General features: G+C 47.3%; 1 protein-coding gene across 7 annotated transcripts in view; it reads right to left on the reverse strand.

Moving 5' to 3' along the window:
• Window positions 1-746: 746 nt before the first annotated feature.
• The window catches only part of LOC105922988 (5'-AMP-activated protein kinase subunit gamma-2), a 45,419-nt gene continuing 18,950 nt past the window's right edge, over window positions 747-27,215 (reverse strand). For 4 of the 7 annotated variants that reach the window (XM_036124812.1, XM_036124811.1, XM_036124809.1 and 1 more), the window contains 13 exons: window positions 19,754-20,010; window positions 7,919-7,970; window positions 6,369-6,478; window positions 5,860-5,941; window positions 5,627-5,685; window positions 5,033-5,078; window positions 4,901-4,955; window positions 4,683-4,809; window positions 4,386-4,551; window positions 4,273-4,310; window positions 4,054-4,200; window positions 3,789-3,882; window positions 747-2,453 (listed from right to left, as the gene is read on the reverse strand). In XM_036124812.1, coding sequence (XP_035980705.1) covers window positions 1,522-2,453; window positions 3,789-3,882; window positions 4,054-4,200; window positions 4,273-4,310; window positions 4,386-4,551; window positions 4,683-4,809; window positions 4,901-4,955; window positions 5,033-5,078; window positions 5,627-5,685; window positions 5,860-5,941; window positions 6,369-6,478; window positions 7,919-7,970; window positions 19,754-20,010 — 2,165 coding nt within the window. In that variant the 3' untranslated portion in view covers window positions 747-1,521. Of the gene's footprint in view, window positions 2,454-3,788; window positions 3,883-4,053; window positions 4,201-4,272; window positions 4,311-4,385; window positions 4,552-4,682; window positions 4,810-4,900; window positions 4,956-5,032; window positions 5,079-5,626; window positions 5,686-5,859; window positions 5,942-6,368; window positions 6,479-7,918; window positions 7,971-10,657; window positions 10,757-10,843; window positions 11,378-19,753; window positions 20,011-27,215 lie in introns of those variants that run through there. The other 3 variants (XM_036124814.1, XM_036124810.1, XM_036124815.1) reach the window with 3 other exon arrangements.

A 27,215-nucleotide genomic window follows, 5' to 3' on the forward strand; every position in this document is an offset into this window, starting at 1 on the left:
TTAAAGCCTTCAGCTGATTCAAAATGCTGCAGGCAAGAGTTCTGATGAAAATCAACCAGAGGGATCATATTTCTCCTGTTTTAGCTTCCCTTCATTGGCTTCCTGTTAAATCAAGAATAGAATTTAAAATTCTCCTTCTAACGTATAAAGCCCTTAATAATCAAGCTCCATCATATATCAGAGCTCTGATTACCCCGTATGTTCCCATATTGTTCCCATGGAAGTATGTATGCTCCTATATTTTCACATCAATTCAATTCAATTCAATTTCATTTATATAGCGCCAATTCATGAAACATGTCATGTCGAGGCACTTTACAAAGTCAGAATCAATCAAACAGAGCAGGACTGAATAAAATAGCCTCTCATTATATATATATATATATATACCTATTATTTTTTCAAAGGACAGCCACTTCATTGGTTGGGCTCTGTATCTGGTATTCCACTGTCTTCCTGCTTCAGACTTTCTTAGGCTCGGTTTTATTTTCCCATTGAACTGGAGAAATAGGTGAAGGTCAGGAGTGAACAGCCTCGGGTGATGAGTCTCTTTGGTTTCTGCTTTATTTCGTCTCATACTTCCACTAATTGCAGTAAAAGGTCCATGCGTGAGTCCGACGGTGTCTGTTTTAGGCCTTCTGAGCAAACATGACGTCTGTTCCTGAGAGCGCCACCTGCTGCCAGCCAGTAAACATGTTAAATATTTATATCAAACTTTCTCCATAAACATACAAAAGTCAGGGAAAGAAATTCTGTCAGCAGTTTTAATTCATCGTCTTCACAGCAGTAGCACAAGCTACTCACTACACGTCACCAAGGAAACGCAGTCTATGATGTCACAGACTCATCATGATGACATCACAGCTATTAATTTTCCAAATACTACAATTTATAGCGTCTCTATGGGCAGAAAACAGTAGATATATGAATATATAAGGTAAAATCTGTTTAATCTCTCATTGGTCTAAACAGTGCAGAGCCCCGCCCCCTTATAGTCAGCAGCAGGAACTACAAAAACAATAATTTCCATAATAATATCATTTCCAACAGAATCTTAAAACTTTACACCAAAGTGACATTTGATTTGTTACGTCTATAAAACAGGAAATGTTACAAACGAGCAGCAGCTGATCAGTGATTGGCTCATTCAAAACTCTCTCTACCAATCAGACACAAGTCTAGATGTTCAGGGTGGCTCCAGCATCAGTTCTGGTTCTGGTCGAGTTTCATGGTCCTTCCTCTACCTAAATGGGCCGCAGTGACGGACTTTCACCAGCAGGGGGTGGAGAACCAACCAGATCCCAATGAAACTCCTCCAGAACCCCACAGAGAGAACCAGAACCTCACGCCTGCCGGGTCTGGTATGTGCGTATCAATCAGTAACAGGCCCCGCCCACCAGAGCAGCCGTCCAATCACAGTCCACCCTGCTGACGGCCTTCCTGAACCTTCTGCATCTTCTTCTGTGGTTTGACCCGAGCACAGCGAGTCGTCAGAGTCCAGTGAGACGCACTGTGATGACATCACTCCACCACCTCCCCATCTGCTCCCCCACCCTCATCCCCTCTGCCCTCTGCTTCTCCATCCTCCCCCTGATCTGCCTCAGCTCCACCTGCCTCCCTCTCTTCCTCCACCTCTGTCTCTTTCTCTGCCTCCCCCTCTGCTGCCTCCCCCTGCTGGTAGCTCTCAGTAGCGTCTTCCTTGCAGAAGGTCTCCTCTGTAGTCTCTGGTGTCTCCTCCTCTGTCTCCTTCTGCATCTCTCTAAGTACCTCTCCGTCTGCCTCTCCGTCTGCTGCCTCCCCCTCTGCTGCCTCCCCCTCTGCTGCCTCTCCTGCTGCCTCTCCTTCTGCCTCCCCTTCTGCTGCCTCCCCCTGCTGGCAGCTCTCAGTAGCGTCTTCCTTGCAGAAGGTCTCCTCTGTAGTCTCTGGTGTCTCCTCCTCTGTCTCCTTCTGCATCTCTCTAAGTACCTCTCCGTCTGCCTCTCCGTCTGCTGCCTCCCCCTCTGCTGCCTCCCCCTCTGCTGCCTCCCCCTCTGCTGCCTCTCCTTCTGCCTCCCCCTCTGCCTCTCCCTCTGCTGCCTCCCCCTCTGCTGCCTCCCCCTCTGCTGCCTCCCCCTCTGCTGCCTCTCCTTCTGCCTCCCCCTCTGCCTCTCCCTCTGCTGCCTCCCCCTGCTGGCAGCTCTCAGTAGCGTCTTCCTTGCTGCAGGTCTCCTCTGCGGTCTCTCCTGCTACCAGATCCTGGTCCGGTTCAGTTTGGCTTTCTGTCTCCGTTTCCAGTCCCTGGTCCGGATCCTGGTCTTGGTCAGCTTCAGGTTCTGTCTCTGCCTCACCTCCCAGCCCCTGAGCCAGTATGCCTCCCCCCTCAGGCTCCAGACCCGGGTCCCGAGTCGCTGTCTCTGTCTGAGCTGAGTCCAGGGTTTCGGGCTGAGAAGGAATGGACTCCTTTCTCCTCAGACCTGGCAACACAGAGACAGGAGATGAGATTCCACCTCTTCATTTCTCAGTCCTTAAACACTTTGGTTCCGTTTCTACTCAGACAATCAGAACCATCAAAGAACTGATTTCTATGATCCGCCGCTGTAGAGTAATGGACAAGGTGCTTTCTATCTGCATGCTGAGGCTAACAGGAGGAGATGTTGTGGACGTAGTGCAGGAGGAAAGCAGAGGAAGAGCAGTTTATGGGCAGAATGTGACCCAGCCCAGATGCTTTCAGAACCATGGAGTGGTGGTCTAGTGGTTAGAGCAGCTTGCTCTCAGAGAAGGATGCAGGTACCCGGTTCAATCCCCACTGCCTGCACTCTGGGTCCCTGAGCAAGACCCTTAACCCCAGATTGCTCCTCAGGCGCTGCACATGGCAGCCCACCGCTCCCCCAGGGGGTTAGGGTTAAGATGCAGAGAACACATTTCATTGCTTGTGACAGTGAAATGACAATAAAATTTTATTCTATTCTATTCTATGTGCAGACAGGGATTCAAAGAGTACCAGCGAAGGTGGATAAGAATGTGACTGTGAAAGATCTCCTCTGCTAGCCCCCTGCTGTGGGATTAGTGGACAACACCATCCCCACCAGAACAGGGAGGTGCCTCCCCAACAGAAACCTGAGGGAACTGCTGGATGAGAAGAAGGAGCGTCAGGAGGGGAGAGAAGGAGTCTCTGAGGAGGTTACAGAGGAAACAGCCAGGAGGTGTCCAGGAAGAAGCTGGAGAGAAAGCTCCAGCAGAACAGGATCAGAGATGTGTGGTCAGGGATGAAGACGATCCTCAGGGAGGAGGACCAATGGGAGTCTGGACAGAACCAGTGAGCTCTGCTGCCCACAGCCAGACATCCCACCCTCCTTTGTCCACCTAGGACGCCATCATAGACCTGCTCAACAGACCCTCATCATCTGGAGCAGGCGGACAGCACCGTGAGGGTTTCAATCACCTGCTGACAAACCAGCTCTCAGCAGAGTTCTGTGAGCCTCCATGCTGGTGGGCAGCTCAGGTGTTTGATGCAGGTGAGCTGGACCAGAGACCACCTGGGAGGTTCTAAACTGGAGAGCCCTGGTTAAGAGAACAAGAAGGAAAACTGGGCCGGGTTTTACCGTCTGAAGCTGGATTTACCCGCCTCGGGTCGGTGCAGCTGGACTGACTTGTTTGGGTCCAAAGTTCTAGTGATTGGGTAAAAGCCTCAGGATTTGGCTTTATTCATTCGTGTTTGTGTCTACTGCTAAAGAACCAGCCCCTGGTGCCGGACCCGATGGCACCCCTGGTTCTGGTTGATGTCTAAAGGAACAGGAAAAGGTTCGTACCAGCGGGCGTCAGGACCAGCGCCTGCAGGATGTCCGACAGCGATACGATGCCGACGATACGAGACCTGTCGTCAACGACGACCAGCCGGTGGACCTGCGGACACAAACAGCTGAGTTTGGGCCGGTTCTGAGTCTCATAAGCCAAGCCTGGACTAAACCTCCTGATGGGCTGCACCCCTCTGTCCGCCGACCATCTGATCTGCTCTGACACCTCCTACCTGCAGATAAAACTCATCTACAGCCTGGGTCACCTCCCCGCCGGTACCTCGGCCTTCACGATGCGGTCCACGATGGTCTCCAGGGTTTCCAGCTTGTTGCACTTCATGACACCTTCAAAGTACTGCGATCTGTGTCTGAGAGCCTGAGTGACCGTCATGTCCAGGTTGTTGTAGGTCTTCTCAGCAGCCAGGTTCTGCACAAACACCGGCGTCAGTCCGTCACAGTTCTGACGGGTTCTACAGAATCACAGGACGAGGGAACTCACAATCACATCAAACTTGGAGTAGATATCCACCACCTTCCCTGCAGGGACAAGACGACAGCGCATGAGAACGGTCTGAACACCGGCACCAGCGTGATGCAGGAGCCGCCGCGCACCGCTATGATCCACGACGGGCAGCGCCGACACGCGGCGGTGCGTGAACACGGACAGGGCGGTGATCAGCGGCGTGTCCGGGTGGATGTAGGCGATGTTTGAGTACGTTCCCACGCCCAGGTCCTCCAAGGTCTGCTTCATGAAGGCCGGCATCGGCATCTCACACACCTGAGGCAGAGAGGGACACAGGTTGGTGCTGCCCCGCCACACCGAGCATGCACATGGCGACAGTGGGTCTGAGCTCTAACCCAGAAGATCAGAACCATCAGAACCCCCCCCCCCCCCCCCCATGGACTCACAAAGAGCTGCAGGAACTTCAGGATCCTCTTGTGCGTCAGGATGTAGAGAGCGTTGCCGCTGATGGGGTCGATGACAGGAAGCCGGTGGATCTTGTTCTTTATCAGCGAGTGAACGGCTTCAAATACACTGGGGGGGGGGGGGGGGGGACAGCAGGAGGCGTTCATCAATGGCGTCTCATTTCATTCCTGGAGGCTGAACTAGGGGGGGAAGCAGGTACCTGGCATCAGGTGAGATGTGCACCAGGGGCTTAAAGGTCTCCTGCAGGTACAGCTCTGTGAACACGGACACGCGTGTTATTTTCCACATGCTGAAGCATTCTACAGCTGCTTTCAGAGCCGTCAGCTCCTACCTCTCCACGTCTCAATCTTATGCTCCTCCAGCTCGTAGATCTGCACCTGGAGAGAGACACACCTGAGTTACAGCTGCGTTGCTGCAGGTCACATGACGTCTCAAAGAGGTCAGGTGACTTCTAACTGAGCTCATGTGACATCACAGTGAGATCCGTTGCCAGGTGACACCCTGAGAAAGGTCATGTGACGCCATAGTCAGGTGACACCCTGAGAAAAGGTCAGGTGATGTCTAAAAGAGGAAAGTATATCTACCTGCAGCCGCGGATCCCCCCCCCCCCTGACTTTATGGTTGGGACACAGGGAAAGGTAAACTGTAGTGTCTGCGGCTGCAGGTAGAACCTTCTGAAAAGAGGTCAGCGCTGTCAGCAGAACCTCTCTCTGGTTTCAGGTTCCACAGAAGCAGCAGAAACCTTCAGCAGACATAACCTGATACCTGCCGCTCCAGCAACCAATCAGAGCACAGTTTCTAGCCACGCCTGCCTTGTTTTCAGAGCAGGCGTAACCATGACAGCAGACGCTGCTGCAGAGGTGAGACTCGTTCAACGAGGAGCAGAGAACCCCGCTGAGGAGGAAGGAGTGTGTGTGGGAGTTACCATGGGAGATTTATAGTATCTGGTGAGGATGTTGATAAAGTCTGTGATGGTTAACATTCCTGAAACAAACAGAAACCAGCCCGTTAATAAGAATAAAACTGCAGCTGATAATAATAATAAACACACCTCTGTTTGGAACAGGTGAGGCTAAAAGGCTCCACATTCTTTAGAATCTAAGGCTTTTACTGTGAAGGTCCAGCAGGAACCAGGAAACAACAGGTGCGCACTCTTACCCACAAAGCTTTGCTTCTTGCTCTCCCACAGAGGAGCGGCTCTCACTCCGTTAGCCACCAGAGCGAAGAACGCCTTCTTCACCTGAAAGCAGAGGTGGGTGAGTGGTCCGCTCCCAGTTAGAGCTGGGAAGGTGGCTTCACTTAACCAGAACCAGAACCAGAACCAGAACCAGAACCAGAACTACCTTCACCTACAGGAACTGAAGCAGTGAAGTCAGCCTTCAACAGCTAAAGAGACACAACACCTGGACTGCAGCTCTGATGCAGGTCCAGCTGCCAGAATCATGACTGAGTTCTGGCAGCCGGACTCATCAGAACCAGCCAAGCAATCAGAGATCGGACCGGGCCGGTCTCAGTCTGAGTTTAACGTTTAACGAAGATCAAGACTTCTCTAAAGGAGTCAGTTTGCATCGGACCCTTTCTTCTCTGGACTGGGCCTTCAGCACTGCAGCCGTCCATCAGGGCTCTGTTTTCGGCACCAGAACCAACAGAACCCGTTCCTGTCTCACCTGCAGCGTGGTGTCAAACACCACCAGTTTGGAGCTGGTGGGGATGATGTCGTAGCACTTGTGGCACTTCATGAAACGCATGTAGATATCCCGCTCCGACTCTTTGGACGCTGGAACCACAGAACCACAGAACCACAGATCACAGAGGGGTTAGTTTGGATCCGACCAGTTAAAGCCCAGCTGGACTTTATCTGGTATCAGTCAGCATCTCTACCAGTAATGTGGTTCGACTGGATGAGGATCACAGAGTTCTGAAAAAGGTTCTGTAACGCTCAGAGCGGGTTCATTGCCAATGTATGTTGATCTGGAACAGTCCTTTGATTGGAATTCTTAAAGTTCTTTAACTGTGTTGTGCCATCAAGCCATGAGGAAAAATCAGACTGAGTGGGAACAGGGTGGGAACAGACAGGGTGGGAACAGACAGGGTGGGAATGACATGTGAGACCTTTACAGTCTCACAGCAGGTCACTGTATAAAGGCTGGCTTCCTACAGACAATTGTTCTCATTTTCCCGCTGTTTCATTGGAACAGCATTAATAAAATCAACCGTCCCTACACTGAATAATTTTACTGACAAAATCGTTTTTTTAAATGTTGTTTTGTCAAATAATGTTTTATTTAACTCAGGATTTGCATTTTGAATGGGTTGAAACACATATGAGAGGTTGTTCTGAATTAGTTAAGCTCATTTAACCTCATTCCATGTTCTTTGAACTTTGGTTCTTGGATATTAACCAGACAATACCTAACAGACAGAGAGTTATTATTAAACATTAAAATAACTTTAAACAGTGTGTAATAGCACAACAACTGGTTCTGAATGTGATCTGAACCCACAAAGAACTGGATCTGCAGAAAGAACAACATCAGTACAAAAAGGAGGAATGAACGTTATTAATTTTACAGTGATGAATGCCGTGATAAAATTAAATTTGGCTGCTGACTTTTATTAAAAATGAAATGAGTTTATGGTTTAGTTTCCCTTCACAACTTAAAAAAAATTGGAGGAATTAAATTTCTCTAAGGTTGTAACTTCTTTGATTCTGCAAAATTACCGATTAAATTGTCAGACTACCACACAAGTATTCCAAAATGATGTTAAAAGTTTTCATGCCTCGACTAATTTACAGGAAAATAACCGTAAATTAACAAAATAAAATTGATTTGTAACAAATGGAGACCGCGGGCGCATAATCTAGTTTGTTTGAGTTGAGTTGCCATAAATAGACGTCATCTGGCAGCCCGAGTCAATCTGGTACCTACACCGGTAGCCCTTATAGGTGGATGTTCACAGCGCCGTCTGAGCAGCTGTAACATCTGTAAGCACGTTTTATAACTCCTCTGATGCCCTGCAGATTATATAACAGCCTTACAGAAAAAAAAAGTCCAATCAGCGGAGTCTGCTTCAAACCGGCCTGTTCCCACACCACACCTGGCTGTGGAACCTGGCTGACCCAACCGTGTTCCCAGCTTAGCCTGGGAGCCTGACAGACAGAGATGAGGGATCAACATTCAGAGAACTCATCATGTTCATCACGTTGGAGACTTACCAGCATCATCCTGCTGATCCTGCTGATCCGGCATGCCGTCTGCAACCTCCACCTGCGTGGGAAAAACACCAGAGGCCGTCAGGAGTGAGTCATCTTGTCAAGAAGAGCTGAAACGTAGAGTCGACATAATAAACGATGCAGAATTTCATGCATTGCAGCGTTATTTAACACTATAGGGGGTGACCGTGGTGCGGAAGATAGTGAGTTTGTCCTGCAATTGGCGGGACGACCGTCTCGGTTGTTGTGTCCTTGGGCAAGACACGCCACCTGCATTGCCAGCTGACGGTGGTGTATGGCAGTCTCTGTCAGTCTGTGGCTGCTAGCATAGCTCACCACCGTCAGGGTGGGAATGACTGATTTTAGTGTGAAGCTCTTTGGGGTCAATGGACTAGTTAAAGCGCTACATGAGTACAAGACATTTACCATTTAACAAAATCAACACAAGTCACTCCCAAAATGATCATCCCCGCCCCTTAGACAAATTGTGGTAGCGGAACCACTCATCGTCCCAAAGAAAACGTTTATTTAATGAAGTTAGTAATGAATTTATTCATTAATAAGTCCGGGTAAGCTTTGTAACAAATCAAATGCCAAAGGAATAAATTGTATTTGACCAGTTAAGCACTTATCTGACCAGCATCTAACCAGTTAACCACTTCTCTGACCAGTATCTGACCAGCTAATCACCAATCTGACCAGTACCTGACCAGTTAACCACCAGTTCGACCTATATGACCAGTTAACCACCATTTTGACCAGTATGTGACCAGTTAACCACTAATCTGCCCAGTTAACCGCCAATCTGACCAGTTAACCACCTATCTGACCGGTATCTAGCCAGTTAACCACTAATCTGACCAGTATCTGACCACCTAATCACTAATCTGACAATTTAACCATCAATCTGACCAGTTTATGACCAGTTAATTACCAGTCTGACCAGTATCTGACTATTTGACCATCAATATGATCAGTATCTAACCAGTTAACCACCAATCTGACCGGTATCTGACATTTTGACCACTAATCTGACCAGTATCTAGCCAGTTAACCACTAATCTGCACAGTAACTGACCAGTTAACCACCAATCTGACCAGTATTTGACTACTAATATGACCAGTATCTAGCCAGTTAACCACTAATCTGACCGGAATCTGACAATTTGACCACTAATCTGACCACTAATCTGACCAGTTAACCACTAATCTGCCTCGTAGCAGACCAGTTAACTACCAGTCTGACCAGTATCTGACCACTAATCTGCCCAATATCTGTCCATTTAAGCACTAATCTGCCCAGTAACTGACCAGTTACCCACTAATCTGCCCAGTATCTGGCCATTTAACCACTAATCTGACCAGTTAACCACTAATCTGCTCAGTATCAGACCAGTTAACCACTAATCTGCTCAGTATCAGACCAGTTAACCACCAATCTGCTCAGTATCAGACCATTTAACCACTAATCAGACCATTTAACCACTAATCTGCCCAGTAACTGACCAGTTAACCACTAATCTGCCAAGTATCTGGCCATTTAACCACTAATCTGACCAGTTAACCACTAATCTGCTCAGTATCTGACCATTTAACCACTAATCAGACCATTTAACCACTAATCTGCCCAGTAACTGACCAGTTAACAACTAATATGCCCAGTATCTGGCCATTTAACCACTAATTTGACCAGTAACTGACCAGTTAACCACTAATCTGCCCAGAATCAGACCAGTTAACCACTAATCTGCCCAGTTAACCACTAATTTTCCCAGTATCAGACCGTTAATCTGCCCAGTATCAGACCATTAATCTGCCCAGTATCAGACCATAAATCTGCCCAGTATCTGGCCATTTAACCACTAATCTGACCATTTAACCACTAATCTGCCCAGTTAACCACTAATCTGCTCAGTATCTGACCATTTAACCACTAATCAGACCATTTAACCACTAATCTGCCCAGTAACTGACCAGTTAACAACTAATATGCCCAGTATCTGGCCATTTAACCACTAATTTGACCAGTAACTGACCAGTTAACCACTAATCTGCCCAGAATCAGACCAGTTAACCACTAATCTGCCCAGTTAACCACTAATTTTCCCAGTATCAGACCGTTAATCTGTCCAGTATCAGACCATTAATCTGCCCAGTATCTGACCATTTAACCACTAATCTGACCATTTAACCACTAATCTGCCCAGTTAACCACTAATCTGCTCAGTATCTGACCATTTAACCACTAATCTGACCATTTAACCACTAATCTGACCATTTAACCACTAATCTGCCCAGTATCAGACCATTTAATCACTAATCTGCCCAGTATCAGACCATTTAACCACTAATCTGACCAGTTAACCACTAATTTTCCCAGTATCAGACCATTAATCTGCCCAGTATCAGACCATTTAATCACTAATCAGACCAGTTAACCACTAATCTGCCCAGTTAACCACTAATTTTCCCAGTATCAGACCATTAATCTGCCCAGTATCTGACCATTTAATCACTAATCTGCCCAGTATCAGACCACTAATCTGCCCAGTATCTGACCATTTAACCACTAATCTGCCCAGTATCTGACCATTTAATCACTAATCTGCCCAGTATCAGACCACTAATCTGACCAGTATCTGACCATTTAACCACCAGTGTAACGGTGTGTCTTAAGATGCAGCCTGCAGCATCCCAGACAGCATCCTGGTGTTGTGCATCATCTGGTCACCAGGTGATCACCTGTCTGTTAGGCAGTGGTTCGGTGATGACACAGCCGCCGATGGTTACAGTTCCGGATCCTCTCTGACAACACGCAGTCTGGCCGGGCGCTGTGTTCATCTGAGCAAATAACGACGGGTTTTCTGGTAAAATCGCGGATTTTTCAAGGGGAATCCGCGGCTAGATGAGAAGATGGCTAACACCCACCGGACAGGCTGCGCTCATGAGCCGCTTCCAGTTGCTGCTCTCCGGCGGAGACCGCGGGGGTTTGGTTCGGAGAGGGACCGGGTCTTTAGGGCTCCATCGTGGGTCTGAGTCCGGATGGTAGAACCTGCTGAGTCCGGTAATCAATAGTCTGTGACCTCCGCCCGCTCTCGGTAATATTCGGCTAGTTTCGGTAAAAGTCGCCTCGCTCGGCTCAGACGTGGAAGAACTTCCGGTTAAGTGGTTGAAGCTAAAAGCAGGCTGGTGGTGATGGTTCTGGTTAAATGGACTTAGACTGGAGCGGTTCTGATGAGCCCTGCTGGCAGAACCTCACCGCAGCGTTTACCTGGTTTTATTTCATAACGCGGCAATTCTCTTATTTTGGTAGCAGAGTCTAGTTCCGTTTCCGTGATAATTACAGGTTTGTTGTAACTTGTCAACATTGTGAGAGACAAACATGAGCGGAACCGGGCCTGGGTTCATGAATAAAGATGATGAGCCGTCCGAGTCCAACGAGAGACCTTCACCTGCGCCATGATCGGCTGCTGGGGAGGATGGAGGATGGAGGATGGATGGAGGATGGAGGATGGATGGATGGATGATGGAGGATGGATGATAGATGGAGGATGGATGATGGATGGAGGATGGATGGAGGATGGATGGAGGATGGATGGGAGGATGGAGGATGGATGATGGAGGATGGATGGAGGATGGATGGATGGAGGATGGATGATGGAGGATGGATGGATGGATGGAGGATGGATGGAGGATGGATGATGGAGGATGGATGGAGGATGGATGGAGGATGGATGGATGGATGGATGGATGGATGGATGGATGGATGGAGGATGGATGGAGGATGGATGATGGAGGATGGATGGAGGATGGATGGAGGATGGATGGAGGATGGATGGAGGATGGTGGAGGATGGATGATAGATGGAGGATGGATGATGGAGGATGGATGGAGCATGGAGGATGGATGGATGGAGGATGGATGGATGATGGATGGATGGAGGATGGATGAAGGATGGATGATGGAGGATGGATGGAGGATGGATGGAAGGATGGATGATGGAGGATGGATGATAGATGGAGGATGGATGGAGGATGGATGGGAGGATGGAGGATGGTGACACCATCCTCCATCCTCCCATCCATCCTCCATCCATCCATCCATCCATCCATCCTCCATCCATCCATCCATCCATCATCCATCCTCCATCCATCCATCCATCCATCATCCATCCTTCATCCATCCTCCATCCATCCATCATCCATCCATCCATCATCCAGAATGTTTAAAGGAGTTTTTTTCTGTATTTTTCATAGTAGAAATCTTCTGTTAGTTTTAATTCAGTTTAAAACTCCTTTATTGATCCCAAGGAGAAACTAACTTTAGCTCCAGGGTGCTGTAGATGCTGATGGCTGTAGGCTGGAAGGAGCTTCTGCAGAGGTCCTCTGAGTGAAGACACTCTCCCCAGACTTACGCTGCACCGCTGTGGTGTGAACGCTGCAGTGAAATATGCAGACGCCTGCAGGAGCCGTAGGGTGGAGGCAGCCCGGTTCTATCTTTGGCCCGGTTCTATCTTTGGCCCGGTTCTATTTTTGCCATGTGCTGGAGCCCAGTTAGATACTCAGATCAAGCTGCAACAACAGGAACCTTAACGAGCACCACATCCTTATTTTCAAGGAATTCACTAAAGACAGACAAGATTTTCTAAAAGACCTCAGTATACTAATGAATATATGTGTATATTTATATATAATTGTGTGTTTTACTTTATGTTAGCAGCTGTATACATTACATCAATTAGATCAGTTACTGGGCTTTATGCATTGGCATCCAAAATCTAATGATTAAAGATTAAATGCATGAAAAATAAGCTAAATGTGAAGCTTCTCTGCACTCTGTGAACTCGCCCATTGTGGAGCAGAAGTCGTGAAAACGTCTGGATGCTAAAAACAAAAAGTGAAGCAGTGTTAGCGTCCACAGAACGAGTTGTTTTGGTCCGACTTGTGTATGTGTGACTGCTAACCTGGCCAGCCAGATTGATAACGTGTAGCACTCTAGTTCTGCACATTACTCCGGCTGAACCAGAAATGGTCCGGGCCAATCACGGTGCAGTATGCTGGTTTAAGGCGGGACATACCGCTGTGATGAAAGCAGGAGCTGCTGAGGCCACAGCTGGACCAATATGGCGGACGCAGCTGCTGCTCTCACCTCTGATTGGTCAGAATCCAGGATTTCTTCTTTGATGGTAGAACAGCAGGAAGTTCCTTGACCAGCGTACCTTGTTGTGGTTTCTCATGGCGTCTGCTGCTGTTTTAATTTGATACCGTGATTGGCTAAAACCAACCTCTGGTAGGTTAGGTGATTAGGTGTTGCTTCACCCAATCAGCTTGGAGTTCTGCTTCTTTCCCCAAACCGATTGGATGGGAGCAGAACCAGAGGGCTGCATGTCATCAGCCTGGCTGGTCAGGTTAGTATACGACGGATTCTCGTGTGCTGGTGAGAATCCATCTGACAGGCAAGGTTATATGACGGCTTTATTTCAGGATCTGCGTATGCTTCCTGCAGCAGCTTCTGCAGCCAAAGGCGGCGGGCGGGGCAGTGTGGAGCTTTAAGTCCCTGGTTGTGATGCTGCTGCCCCAGCAGATGATGGCAGAGGAGATCAGACTCTGCAGCAGAGAAGATCTGCAGCATCTTGCTGCAAACCCTGGAGGACCTAGGCTTCCCCAGGAAGTCCAGGCTGCTTTGTCCCTTCCTGCAGACAGCGGGGTCTCCAGGTGTTCACCTGCTCTGTTGTCCAGGTGAATGCTGAGGTAGTTATGGTCCTCCACCACCTCCACTTCTTCTCCCAGGATGGTGCCAGTGTTGGAGCGGTTCCTGTTTCTCATGAAATCCACAATCATCACAGCTTCTTCTGGTGCTTCTGACTCATTGATTTTCAGGAAAACAGCAGAGACAAGTCAGCTTGGTTTTAAAGAAACACTGAATGGATGTTTTTATTGAAAATGTCTTTAAACGTCTTCCTTCAGGACGTTCAGGGCTGCTGAAGAAAGATTCTGATCTCTGACCTGGATTATGATTAATGATGATAATCCCCTCCTACCTCCAGTCTGTCAGTTTATCCCCACTGCAGCAGTTCTAGAGTTTATATCCCACCACCTGAAGGGGAGAGAAACCCTCAGGAGGTTCTTAAAGAGCTCAGTTTACCTCTAAAAAATGTATTTTATTTTGATAAGCATGATTGCTCAGACCTCCTGACAGCATCTCTGCTTTAAAGGCCTCAGTAAACCTGACGCTCCTTCAGTGGAAACAACCACTCCACAACACTTGAGCTTCATATTTCTGTTTGTAAATCCTTTCTAAATCAACTATGCTATATCCTACATTTGCAAATGTTCCCACTTCGTCAAGGACTGTTTTAGTTTTCTGTTGAATGAATTTAAAGGTCAAAGCTGCTGGAAACCAGAGGGCGTTTGTGAGGACGAGGACGGAGGACCCATCTGGGTTCTTCTCGGCACCAGAACTGACTGCCTCCTGTCTTCTGGGCCGGAGCATCACTCCAGAACCTCATCAGGCTTTGTCTGATACGTCCATGGTTCTGTAAAGTGACTGTGAGCTGACTTTTTGGCTCCAACATTTAAATCTTATCAGATGCTGAGGACTATCTGCTCACTTTCAGCTTCTCATAAGAAGACAGCGCTTCTTTTAGTAATAGTTAAACAAACTCCATAACTTTTATCATCCCTATAAATAACTCCTCAACCACTCCCTACGCTCAGGAGTTTGGGTATCATCCCTTCCTGCCCATCCCAGGTCAGTAACACCCGTTCTGCTTGTTTCCATCTTCGTCAGAGCAACTTTCTCACTCCACTGCTGCTCTGGTTCACAGTCTGGTCACCTCCAGTCTAGATTACTGTAACTTCTCTCTTCTGTTCAGCCTCCCACATAAAACTCTCATAAATCACATCTGGTCTAGAACCCGGCCGCCCGTCTCCTCACGCCAAGCACTTCCATCCATCACAGTCATCCTCCTTACCTTCTCCACACCTTCCTCATCTCCTTCACCTTGCTACACCCTTCCTCACCTCAGATCCTCATCCTCCATCTTACCCCCCCCCCCCAACCCCCACCCCACCCGCTCAGGACTCACATCAGTCACGTTTGAAATCCTAACTCAAAGCTCATCTGTTTAAACCAGCAAATGCTCTGATTTCAACTGTGTTGTCTAATTTAAACTGTACTAATGTGTTATTTAACCTCTGTTATGCTGACAACCCAGGGTCCAGACCAGGAAGCAGAGCTGTAGTTTAACACACCTCTCTGCAGCTTCTGTACTGTTACCCACCCATTATCCTATTGAGACGGTGTCTTTCCCATGGCCAAAACTTAACAGATCAAAAACTGATCTAAAAGGAACAAATCATAAAAATCTAATACAAATCCATACGGATCACTTTGAGCCAAAAAATAAAATAATTAAATGTGGTCTATTAAATATAAGGTCTCTCCCTCCGAAGACTTTGTTAGTTAATGAATTGATTTCTGATAATCAGATTGATTTGTTTTGTCTCACAGAAACCTGGCTACAAGAGGACTACGTTAGTATAAATGAGTCAACTCCCTCCAGTTATTCAAATTTCCACATTCCCAGATCTGTGGGAAGAGGAGGAGGAGTGGCAACTATCTTTCAGTCTGATTTATTAATTAGTCCCAGGCCAACTAATAACTACAGTTCTTTTGAACATTTAACCCTCAGTTTCCCTCATCCAAGCTGCAAAGCAATAAAACCTCTTCTGTTTGTTGTTTTGTATCGTCCACCAGGCCCTTACACTCAGTTTTTGGATGAGTTGTCAGATTTCTTATCTGATTTGGTGATAAACACTGACAAGGTTATTATAGTGGGTGATTTTAACATCCATGTTGACACAGAATGTGATAACCTTAGTGTAGCCTTTAAAACTATCCTAGATTCAATTGGTTTTGCTCAAAATGTGCATAAACCGACGCACTCTTGGCTCCATACTTTAGACCTTGTTCTGACATATGGCATTGATTGTGAAGAATTAACAGTATTTCCTTACAACCCTGTCCTGTCTGATAATTTTTTAATAACACTTGAGTTTATCTGAGTTCTCCACCCCCAAAAGAGGGTTCCATTATAGTAGATCTTTATCGGATAATGCTGCATCAAACTTTAAAGAGTCCGTCCCCTTTTTAATATACTCAGTATTGCAGAAATACCCTGCAACATTGCTGCAGCAGCAGCAATGTTGTTTCTTCCCAGTCACAAATTGACACTTTTATTAACAGTGTGACTTCGTCATTGCGTTCTGCATTAGACAATGTAGCTCCCTTGAAAAAGAAGGGGATTATTCACAGGAAGCTGGCTCCCTGGTTTAATTCAGAGCTGCGTTCCTTGAAGCACAATGTTAGGAAATTGGAGAGAAAATGGCACTCTACACACCAAGAGGAATCCTACCTAATCTGGAGGGACAGTCTATTGTTGTATAACAAGACCCTTCACAAAGTTAGAGCAGCATATTTTTCATCATTAATTGAGGAGAACAAAAATAATCCTAGATTTCTCTTCAGTACAGTTGCCAAACTTACCCAGAGCCACAGCTCTGTGGATCCATTCATTCCCTTAGCTCTTAGTAGTAATGATTTTATGGGATTCTTCATAAATAAAATTGATTCCATTAAAAATAAAATAATTGGCATCCTCCCAAACATGATTACCTCGTCCTCAGTAAGTGAGGCAGCGTTGGAGGAATCTTTAGAACCTGCGCAGTGTTTGAACTGTTTAGACGCAGTAGAGCTTTCTGAGCTATCTAAAATCTTAGCTTCATCTAAACCTTCTACCTGTATGTTAGACCCAATCCCAACCAAGTTGTTTAAGGAGGTATTCCCTTTGATCAGTGGTCCAATTTTAGACATGATTAATCTATCCTTAGTAAATGGATATGTACCACAGGTTTTTAAAGTAGCTGTTATTAAACCTTTACTTAAGAAACCTTCTCTTGATCAAGATGAGTTAGTAAATCACAGACCTATATCTAATCTTCTTTTCTTATCTAAAATTCTTGAGAAAGTAGTTGCTAATCAACTTTGTGAACATTCACAAAGCAATGACCTACTTGAGGAGTTTCAGTCAGGCTTCAGAGCTCATCATAGCACTGAAGCAGCTCTGGTGAAGGTCACTAATGATATTCTCATGGCCTCAGATAATGGACTTGTGTCTATACTTGTCCTGTTAGATCTCAGTGCTGCGTTTGATACAGTTGATCACAATATTCTCCTACAAAGACTTGAGCATACTGTAGGGATTAAGGGAAAAGCATCAGGCTGGTTTAAATCTTATCTGTCAGACAGATTCCAGTTTGTTCATGTTAATAATAAATCTTCCTCAAACTCTAGGGTCACCTGTGGAGTACCACAGGGTTCAGTCCTTGGACTGTCATGTCATGGCAGTCATGTCTTGATGACATCAAAAGCTGGATGACTTTAAATTTCCTGCATTTAAATTCTGACAAGACAGAAGTTATAATCTTTGGACCAGAGTCCTCAAAAAATAAACTTCTTAATCAATCACTTAATCTGGATGGCATTAACTTGGCCTCTGGTAATAAAGTAAAAAATCTTGGTGTTATTTTTGACCAAGACATGTCATTTAAATCCCATATTAAACAGGTTTCCAGAGTTTCCTTTTTTCACCTCCGGAATATTGCCAAAATTAGAAACATTCTGTCCAGGAGTGATGCTGAAAAACTAGTCCATGCATTTGTTACTTCAAGGCTGGACTATTGTAATTCTTTACTATCAGGAAGTCCACAAAATGCAGTTCAAAGCCTTCAGCTGATCCAAAATGCTGCGGCAAGAGTTCTGATGAAAATCAACAAGAGGGATCATATTTCTCCTGTTTTAGCTTCCCTTCATTGGCTTCCTGTTAAATCAAGAATAGAATTTAAAATTCTTCTTCTAACGTATAAAGCCCTTAATAATCAAGCTCCATCATATATCAGAGCTCTGATTACCCCGTATGTTCCTAACAGAGCACTTCGCTCTCAGACTGCAGGTCTGCTGGTGGTTCCTAGAGTCTCTAAAAGTAGAATGGGAGGCAGATCCTTTAGCTATCAGGCTCCTCTCCTGTGGAACCAACTCCCAGTTTTGGTCCGTGAGGCAGACACCCCGTCTACTTTTAAGACTAATCTTAAAACTTTCCTTTGTGACAAAGCTTATAGTCAGAGTGGCTCATGTTACTCTGAGCTACCTCTATAGTTATGCTGCTATAGGCTTAGGCTGCTGGAGGACATCAGGGTCTATTTCTCTCTCTCTGCTGAGTTCTACTGTTCTCCAGTTTTGCATTGCTTGTCATCATTTCAGCTTTTAACTTTTTGCTCTCTCTCTTTTTTCTTCATAGAAGGTACACCTGGTCTAATGTTCTGTTAACTGTGACATCATCCAGAGAACACAGATCACCCGCTATTACCATCTAATGTAGAACAGATTACTAGATCAATGTGAGCTTCTGAGCTTTCTGTGTCTCTGCTCTGTCTTCTCTAACATAGAAAGTACTCCTGGGTCAATGTGAGCTTCTGAGCTTTCTGTGTCTCTGCTCTGTCTTCTCTAACATAGAAAGTACTCCTGGGTCAATGTGAGCTTCTGTGCTTTCTGTGTCTCTGCTCTGTCTTCTCTAACATAGAAAGTACTCCTGGGTCAATGTGAGCTTCTGAGCTTTCTGTGTCTCTGCTCTGTCTTCTCTAACATAGAAAGTACTCCTGGGTCAATGTGAGCTTCTAAGCTTTCTGTGTCTCTGCTCTGTCTTCTCTAAGCCCCAGTGGGTGGAGGCAGATGAGCGTTCACACTGAGCCTTTTTCTTTCCATTGTCACTCCATGCATGCTCAGTATGAGGGATTGCTGCAAAGCCATGGACAATGCAGACGACTCCCTGAGGCTCTACGCTTCTCCAGGAGTGAATGCTGCTTGGAGAGACTTTCAACTGGTTTCCTTAGAGAGGAAATTTTTGACCAGTCTGTATAATCTGATTGATTTTGACTTTGTGAAGAGCCTCGAGATGACATGTTTCATGAATTGGCGCTATATAAATAAAATGTAATTGAATTGTTATTGTGTTTGATGTATGGTGACGGCGCCTAGAAATAAAATGGATTATTATTAACTAACTGAACGTTATGTTGAGTCTGTGTCAATCTGTGTCTCACCAAAATATCATTATGGTGCCATAAAGATTCTTGAGTCTTCAATGGTCTGAAATACTTTTCAGAGTTCCTGGTCCGGTAGGAACCATGAAGACCCCCGGATCCTCAGAGACCCGCTGTTCCCAGAACCAGAACCAAACAAGGCGAGGCACCATTCAGGTTCTCAGATCTGGAGCAAAGTGAGATGTTCAGAGACGGCTGGTTCCCTTAAATCTGGAGCAGAGAACCTGATGAAGCGTTTGAGGTGTCGGACTGAAGATGACGCGGTGCTTAGCGGTCCTGGACATGCTGAGCTCCTTTAAGGCAGAACGTTAAAGCGCTCCGTCTTTCCTGCAGCGTCCGGTGAGACCATAGCCCATCTAGGAATGAACACACTGGGCTTACAGTTTGGCGAAGCTGCAGAGCTCCACAGAAAATCTCCAGCACCTGGTTTGTGGTGGACCTGTGTCTGAGGGCGCCGTCTGAAGCTGCAGGTGAGCTGTGACCAGGTGTTCTCAGGGAGACCTCCTGCTGTAATCTCAACTCGCCTGAACCTTCATACGACATTGGAGAAGAAAAGTCTCCATACCTGCTACCTGCGTCCTCCACCGTCTGGCCTCAGAAGAACAGAGCCACCGACTCACCTTGCAGCACAGCGGGAGGCAACACAGCCTGAAGCTCAACAAACACCTGAGACACTCACCTGTCTGCCCACAGGAGGCGATGCAGGTGGAGGCGGAGCCTGAGGGGGCAGTTGGCTGCAGGTGGAGGCGGAGCTGACAGGGGAGGAGGCCAGGTGGGAGGCCCGCAGTCCGCTGTCAGGAGGTGAGGAGTAGGAGCGTAGCCTCCTGGTCTCTGGGCGCCGTGGCTCGGTCAGGTACGTCTCCAGATGGAAATCGTTGGCATCCTTCTGATGGGAGGGAGGAGGCGCAGGGGGAGGAGGGGAGGACAGGCTGTGGGCTGCAGGAGGAAGAAGAGAAGAAGAAAGTGACCTGTAGCTTCAGCGGTGAGGATGTCTTCCCCTGCAGGAGGCAGAGGAAGCAGACCTGGTCCTACAGGCAGAGTCTGTAGGACAGAGACCAGGGTCGCCTCAGCGAGTCGTCTCCATCTAACCCTGCTTCTGCTTCCTCATCATCTTCATCTCTCACTCCACCCAGAAACCTCCCCTCTGGTCTCCCTCTCCCTCTCTCTACCTGATGATCATCTTCCATCTCTCTACCTGATGAACATCCTCCATCTCTCTACCTGATGAACATCCTCCATCTCTCTACCTGATGAACATCCTCCATCTCTCTACCTGATGAACATCCTCCATCTCTACCTGATGAACATCCTCCATCTCTACCTGATGAACATCCTCCATCTCTCTACCTGATGAACATCTTCCATCTCTACCTGATGAACATCCTCCATCTCTCTACCTGATGAACATCCTCCATCTCTACCTGATGAACATCCTCCATCTCTACCTGATGAACATCCTCCATCTCTCTACCTGATGAACATCCTCCATCTCTCTACCTGATGAACATCCTCCATCTCTCTACCTGATGAACATCCTCCATCTCTCTACCTGATGAACATCCTCCATCTCTACCTGATGAACATCCTCCATCTCTACCTGATGAACATCTTCCATCTCTCTACCTGATGAACATCTTCCATCTCTACCTGATGAACATCTTCCATCTCTACCTGATGAACATCCTCCATCTCTCTACCTGATGAACATCCTCCATCTCTCTACCTGATGAACATCTTCCATCTCTACCTGATGAACATCTTCCATCTCTACCTGATGAACATCCTCCATCTCTCTACCTGATGAACATCCTCCATCTCTACCTGATGAACATCCTCCATCTCTCTACCTGATGATCATCCTCCATCTCTACCTGATGAACATCCTCCATCTCTACCTGATGAACATCCTCCATCTCTACCTGATGAACATCCTCCATCTCTACCTGATGAACATCCTCCATCTCTCTACCTGATGAACATCCTCCATCTCTCTACCTGATGAACATCCTCCATCTCTACCTGATGAACATCCTCCATCTCTCTACCTGATGAACATCCTCCATCTCTCTACCTGATGAACATCCTCCATCTCTCTACCTGATGAACATCCTCCATCTCTACCTGATGAACATCCTCCATCTCTCTACCTGATGAACATCCTCCCATCTCTACCTGATGAACATCCTCCATCTCTACCTGATGAACATCCTCCATCTCTACCTGATGAACATCCTCCATCTCTCTACCTGATGAACATCCTCCATCTCTCTACCTGATGAACATCCTCCATCTCTACCTGATGAACATCCTCCATCTCTACCTGATGAACATCCTCCATCTCTACCTGATGAACATCCTCCATCTCTACCTGATGAACATCCTCCATCTCTACCTGATGAACATCCTCCATCTCTACCTGATGATCATCTTCCATCTCTACCTGATGAACATCCTCCATCTCTACCTGATGAACATCCTCCATCTCTACCTGATGAACATACTCCATCTCTCTACCTGAGGAACATCCTCCCTCTCTACCTGATGAACATCCTCCATCTCTCTACCTGATGAACATCCTCCATCTCTACCTGATGAACATCCTCCATCTCTCTACCTGATGAACATCCTCCATCTCTACCTGATGAACATCCTCCATCTCTACCTGATGAACATCCTCCATCTCTACCTGATGAACATCCTCCATCTCTACCTGATGAACATCCTCCATCTCTCTACCTGATGAACATCCTCCATCTCTCTACCTGATGAACATCCTCCATCTCTACCTGATGAACATCCTCCATCTCTCTACCTGATGAACATCCTCCATCTCTCTACCTGATGAACATCCTCCATCTCTACCTGATGAACATCCTCCATCTCTCTACCTGATGAACATCCTCCATCTCTACCTGATGAACATCCTCCATCTCTCTACCTGATGAACATCCTCCTATCTCCTCCCTCCAGGTCCCTGCCTGGTATCTGGTTGGTCTCAGCTGCCTCCACCTCCTCTCTGTCCTCCTGGAGACTCTCTGCTGTGTCCTGCTTCCTCTTAGCTGATCTCTTTCTCTGAACACACTCCTGAACTTCCTCCTTCCTCCACCAAGTCTCCTTGTCAGCTTTCCTTCCTGCTTTATCTGCAGGTGTCCAGCCACCTGGAAGCTCCTCCTGGCCACCAAGAGCCTCTCTACTCCTCCATGAAAGCTTTCTTCTACACAGTGAATTATTTTATTTTGGTGACTCCTTTCAGCTGAGGCATCTTCTTCTACAGCATTTTTTTCTTCCACTAAACTTTCCATTGCCGTGTCAGGACACAGTCCTCTGAACAGCCTGCTTCTGCACCATGATCTTCTTCAGTCTTTACGCTTCAGCTTGACCATAACAGGATGTTTCAAAATCCTGTTCCTTGGTCTGATGTAATATTCTACGGTTCTAAGAAACTGGGTTTTGGTTGAAAATGAACAGAACCCACTACTGAAACAAGCCAGTCTGTGTAATGGATCTGTAAAATATCTGAGTGGGACATTTTGACCTGAGTCAGGGAAATATCATGTCCTCGTTTAATGAGATGTACTATTGGATATGAAGGGAGAGTGTGGATCAGCTGGCCCCCGGCGCCGTTCCTGCTCTTAAATACCTCCAGCTCTGAGCAGACAATGATGGTGATGATGGAGGATTTACTGAGTCCTGCTCTATATTTAGCTAAATGAAGCCCTCTCTCTCTCTAACAGCACATTAAACAGCCTCCAGGACAGCTGTTGTCAAGGGTACAGTGGCAAACAGGCAGTAAAGGTTAAAAGGGTCCATAATGCCTCCATCAGTCCATCAGTCCAGCTTCCACCTGCTGTCAAAGGCTGAAGCTTAGCAACAACAGCTGGAGCGCCCCCCCCCCCCCTCCACACCACACACTGGGGCCCTGAGCACTCAGCTGGTTCCTGCTGCTCCTCAGGCATCAGTTTAACCACATTTACTCTCCGTCCTCCCATAACTACATTACCCACAATCCTTGACTGCTACGGAGGAGTGTTCAGACGTCATTTAACGAGTCAATGTTCCGTCTGAATCAAACTATACATGCCTAAAGCCGAACATGAAAAATGGCAACGCTGGGGACACCGGGAACCCTGGAGACACTGGTAACTCTGAGGACACTGGGAACCGTGGGGACACTGGGAACTCTGAGGACACTGGGAACCGTGGGGACACTGGTAACTCTGAGGACACTGGGAACCGTGGGGACACTGGTAACTCTGAGGACACTGGGAACCGTGGGGACACTGGGAACCCTGGGAACACTGGGAACTCTAAGGACACCGGGAACCCTGGGGACACTGGGAACTCTAAGGACACCGGGAACCCTGGGGAAACTGGGAACTCTGAGGACACTGGGAACTCTAAGGACACTGGGAACCGTGGGGACACCGGGAACCCTGGGGACACTGGGAACTCTGAGGACACTGGGAACTCTAAGGACACTGGGAACCGTGGGGACAGTGGGAACTCTGAGGACACTGGGAACCGTGGGGACACTGGGAACTCTGAGGACACTGGGAACCGTGGGGACACTGGGAACCCTGGGGACACTGGGAACTCTAAGGACACCGGGAACCCTGGGGACACTGGGAACTCTGAGGACACTGGGAACTCTAAGGACACTGGGAACCGTGGGGACACTGGGAACTCTGAGGACACTGGGAACCGTGGGGACACTGGGAACTCTGAGGACACTGGGAAGTCTGAGGACACCGGGAACTCTGAGGACACCAGGAATGCTGGGAACAGTCACATGGAGTTCTACATTTGAGAAGAAGACATTTTAATTGTTCTGGATTAACCCGGAATGCAGTGATCATTCAGAGAATTTATTCCCGGGGTTAACTTCATGTAATAGTATCTGTAGTTTTATTGGACTGGGTTTGAAATATCAATCATTTTTAAGATTTTATTTATGTACAACTGCAGGTCTGCTGGTGGTTCCTAGAGTCTCTAAAAGTAGAATGGGAGGCAGATCCTTTAGCTATCAGGCTCCTCTCCTGTGGAACCAACTCCCAGTTTTGGTCCGTGAGGCAGACACCCCGTCTACTTTTAAGACTAATCTTAAAACTCTTCTTTTTGACAAAGCTTCTAGTCAGCTTGGCTCATGTTAGATGAGATGATGTGATGTTAATTGGAGCTTTAGAAATAAAATAGAATTGAACTGACATAACCCTAACTGAATAATTACCTCAAGTAGTGATTAACTTTAATCCAATATGTTTGAGTTCAATGAAGCTTCATTCATTGAGAGAGTTCTTCCTCCCCTGTCTCTTCTGTTCTGCTTCCTCCTCTTCATCATCATCAGTAATAGTAATAGTAATATCATCTTTATTGTCATTGAAACATACATTATAATGAAATGTGTTCTCTGCTTTTAACCCATCACCCTTGGGGAGCAATCTGGGGTTAAGGGTCTTGCTCAGGGACCCAGAGTGCAGGCAGTGGGGATTGAACCGGGTACTTGCATCCTTCTCAGAGAGCAAGCTCACTGCTCTAACCAGTAGACCAACACTCCCCAACTGCATGAACAGCAGGAATGGAGCTTTTCTCTCCAGGCGGAGCTCCCTCCATGTTGCCGTAGTTTGTTTCATCACTTCCTGTCTGGGTCTGAGCCACAGCAGCCTGTTGACCTCACTGGGCTGCGATGCTTCCTCAGATGTAGCTTTTAATCACTAAGTTAGGAGTTGAAGAGAAGGGGTTTTGGCAGCCATCTTTAAATTGAATATTTTTTAATTTAAGGTGTACTAATTTCTCTGCTTTCATCTGATTGGATCATGTTTTCCTGTAGAATACCTCACATCTATGACCTGATCCTGGTCCTCTGGTCAGGAACCACCATGCGTCTGCAGCGACGAGGCCCACCAGCTGCTAACGAGGAAGTGATTAGCAGGTTCTGGTCAGAACCAGAACCAAAGTGACCAACAGGAAATACGACCGGAACCAGATCAGTGTTTACGCTCTGAACATTTCAGAGCATCCGCAGCAAACTGACACCAAAACTAAGAAACATTAACACTAATGAAACTACTGCACACCTGAACCAAGGTTCACACCTGCATGAAGAACCTTTACTCGCGTTCTCTCATCTCCTGCTTTGCAGAAAAGCGAAGGAACCTGAAACAATGTTCTCTCTAATGGGGACAATGGAGGTACGGCCATATTTTAAATAAAGAACCCTGTGCCTTCAAAATAAGGGAACCATTGTTTTATGCTTTCCTGGATCTTGTGTTCTACGTGTCAGACTGACTTTGGTTCTCATCAGTTCCTCAGTGGGCATCAGTGTCGTTCTGCAGGAACCCTCTGGGCTCCAGTCCTCATGCTCTCATCGTTTCAAACTTCACTTTGAGATTTTAGCAGGAGCTCCACAATTTACCAGGAACCTTTCTACAGATGGAGGCCTTCGTGGCAGCAGCCCCTCGGACTTCTGGGAGTTGTAGTTCCAGAGAAGCAGTCACGTACTGCAGCGTACAGGACAACACTCAGGTTCTGTCTGAGTGGGTCTACCTGCCCAGGTGTCCCTCAGGTGAGCAGGAAGCTGCTCCGCTCAGAACCAGTGCTGTCAGAACACAGCAAGACCCGAACAGAGAGAGAACTGGGTCAGAACACAGAACCGGGTCAGAACACAGTTAGAACGGGATCAGAACACAGCAAGACCCGAACAAAGAGAGAACTGGGTCAGAGTCAGAACACAGAACCGGGTCAGAACACAGTTAGAACAGGATCAGAACACATAACCGGGTCAGAACACAGTTAGAACAGGATCAGAACACAGAACCGGGTCAGAACACAGTTAAAACCGAATCAGAACACAGAACCGGATCAGAACACAGTTAGAACCGAATCAGAACACAGAACCAGATCAGAACACAGCAAGACCCGAACAGAGAGAGAACTGGGTCAGAACACAGTTAGAACAGGATCAGAACACAGTGAGACCTGGACGTGAACTCTTCAGAACCAGAGCCTTATCAGAACCTGGTCAGGACCAGATCTGAGAGCAGTGAGAACCACCGCTGCATCAGAAGACGGTCTGAACTGGGTCAGTACACGCAGTTCTTCACACAGCTGTCACACGGTGAGAACCGGATCAGAACACAGTTAGAACGGGATCAGAACACTGTGACACCTGGATCAGAAGAACCAGATCAGAACAAAGTGAGACCTGGACGTGAACTCTTCAGAACCAGAGCCTTATCAGAACCCGGTCAGGACCAGATCTGAGAACCACCGCTGCATCAGAAGACGGTCTGAACTGGGTCAGTACGCGCAGTTCTTCACACAGCTGTCACACGGTGAGAACCGGATCAGAACACAGCGGTTCCAGGCAGAGGCTGGTGGGAAGAGCCGGGCCGGTGACGCACGCAGCGCCGGGCCCGGCAGCGATAACAGGATTAGGTTTGTTTTTCTTCTTTGTTCCTGAGCTTTCAGCACCGCTCCACCGTGGAGACGGTTCTGCTGGAACCCGACACCTGCTGACGTCACCTTCTGCAGCACTCAGAGGGAATGACTCCTGCTCGGACCGACAGCGTTTCATTTCCATTACAGCAAAAGTATTCACCCCTGCCAAGTTAAAATGATCATTTTAGAGTCTGGAGGGAAGTAAAGTGTATTTATTCAGCAGCTTTACCAGAATCATCTCCAGAATGTGTCTAAAACTCTGAAGATGGATTATCTTTACTGTGAATCAACCAGAAAGAAGGAGAACATACCAGAACCCTTTGGAGTGCAGAACTATCCCCCCCCCCCCCTGCAGTCAGTATCTGTGGAGCCTTCAGCAGCAGCTCCAGCTGCCAGAGGCTTTGGATCGTCTCCATGATCTCGCCTCATCTGGACTCTGGGGTTCTGACCCGTACCTCCAGGCTGGACCGTTGTCTCTGGTCAACAGAGATCTTCACGTCTGACGGCTCTGAACTTTGACTAGGCCATTGCAGCACATTGAAACCCCTCCAGGGCTCAGCAGTCTGCTTCAGGTCCTGCTGGAAGGAGAACCTCCGACCCGGTCTCAGGTCACAGGCAGACCGACACCGGTTCTGGTCCAGAACATCCCTGTATTCAGCACCATCCATCTTTCCTGGACTCAGACCAGTTTCCCGTCCCTGCTG

The sequence above is a fragment of the Fundulus heteroclitus genome, chromosome 21 (assembly GCF_011125445.2).
Source record: "Fundulus heteroclitus isolate FHET01 chromosome 21, MU-UCD_Fhet_4.1, whole genome shotgun sequence".
NCBI classification, from domain to species: Eukaryota; Metazoa; Chordata; class Actinopteri; order Cyprinodontiformes; family Fundulidae; genus Fundulus; species Fundulus heteroclitus.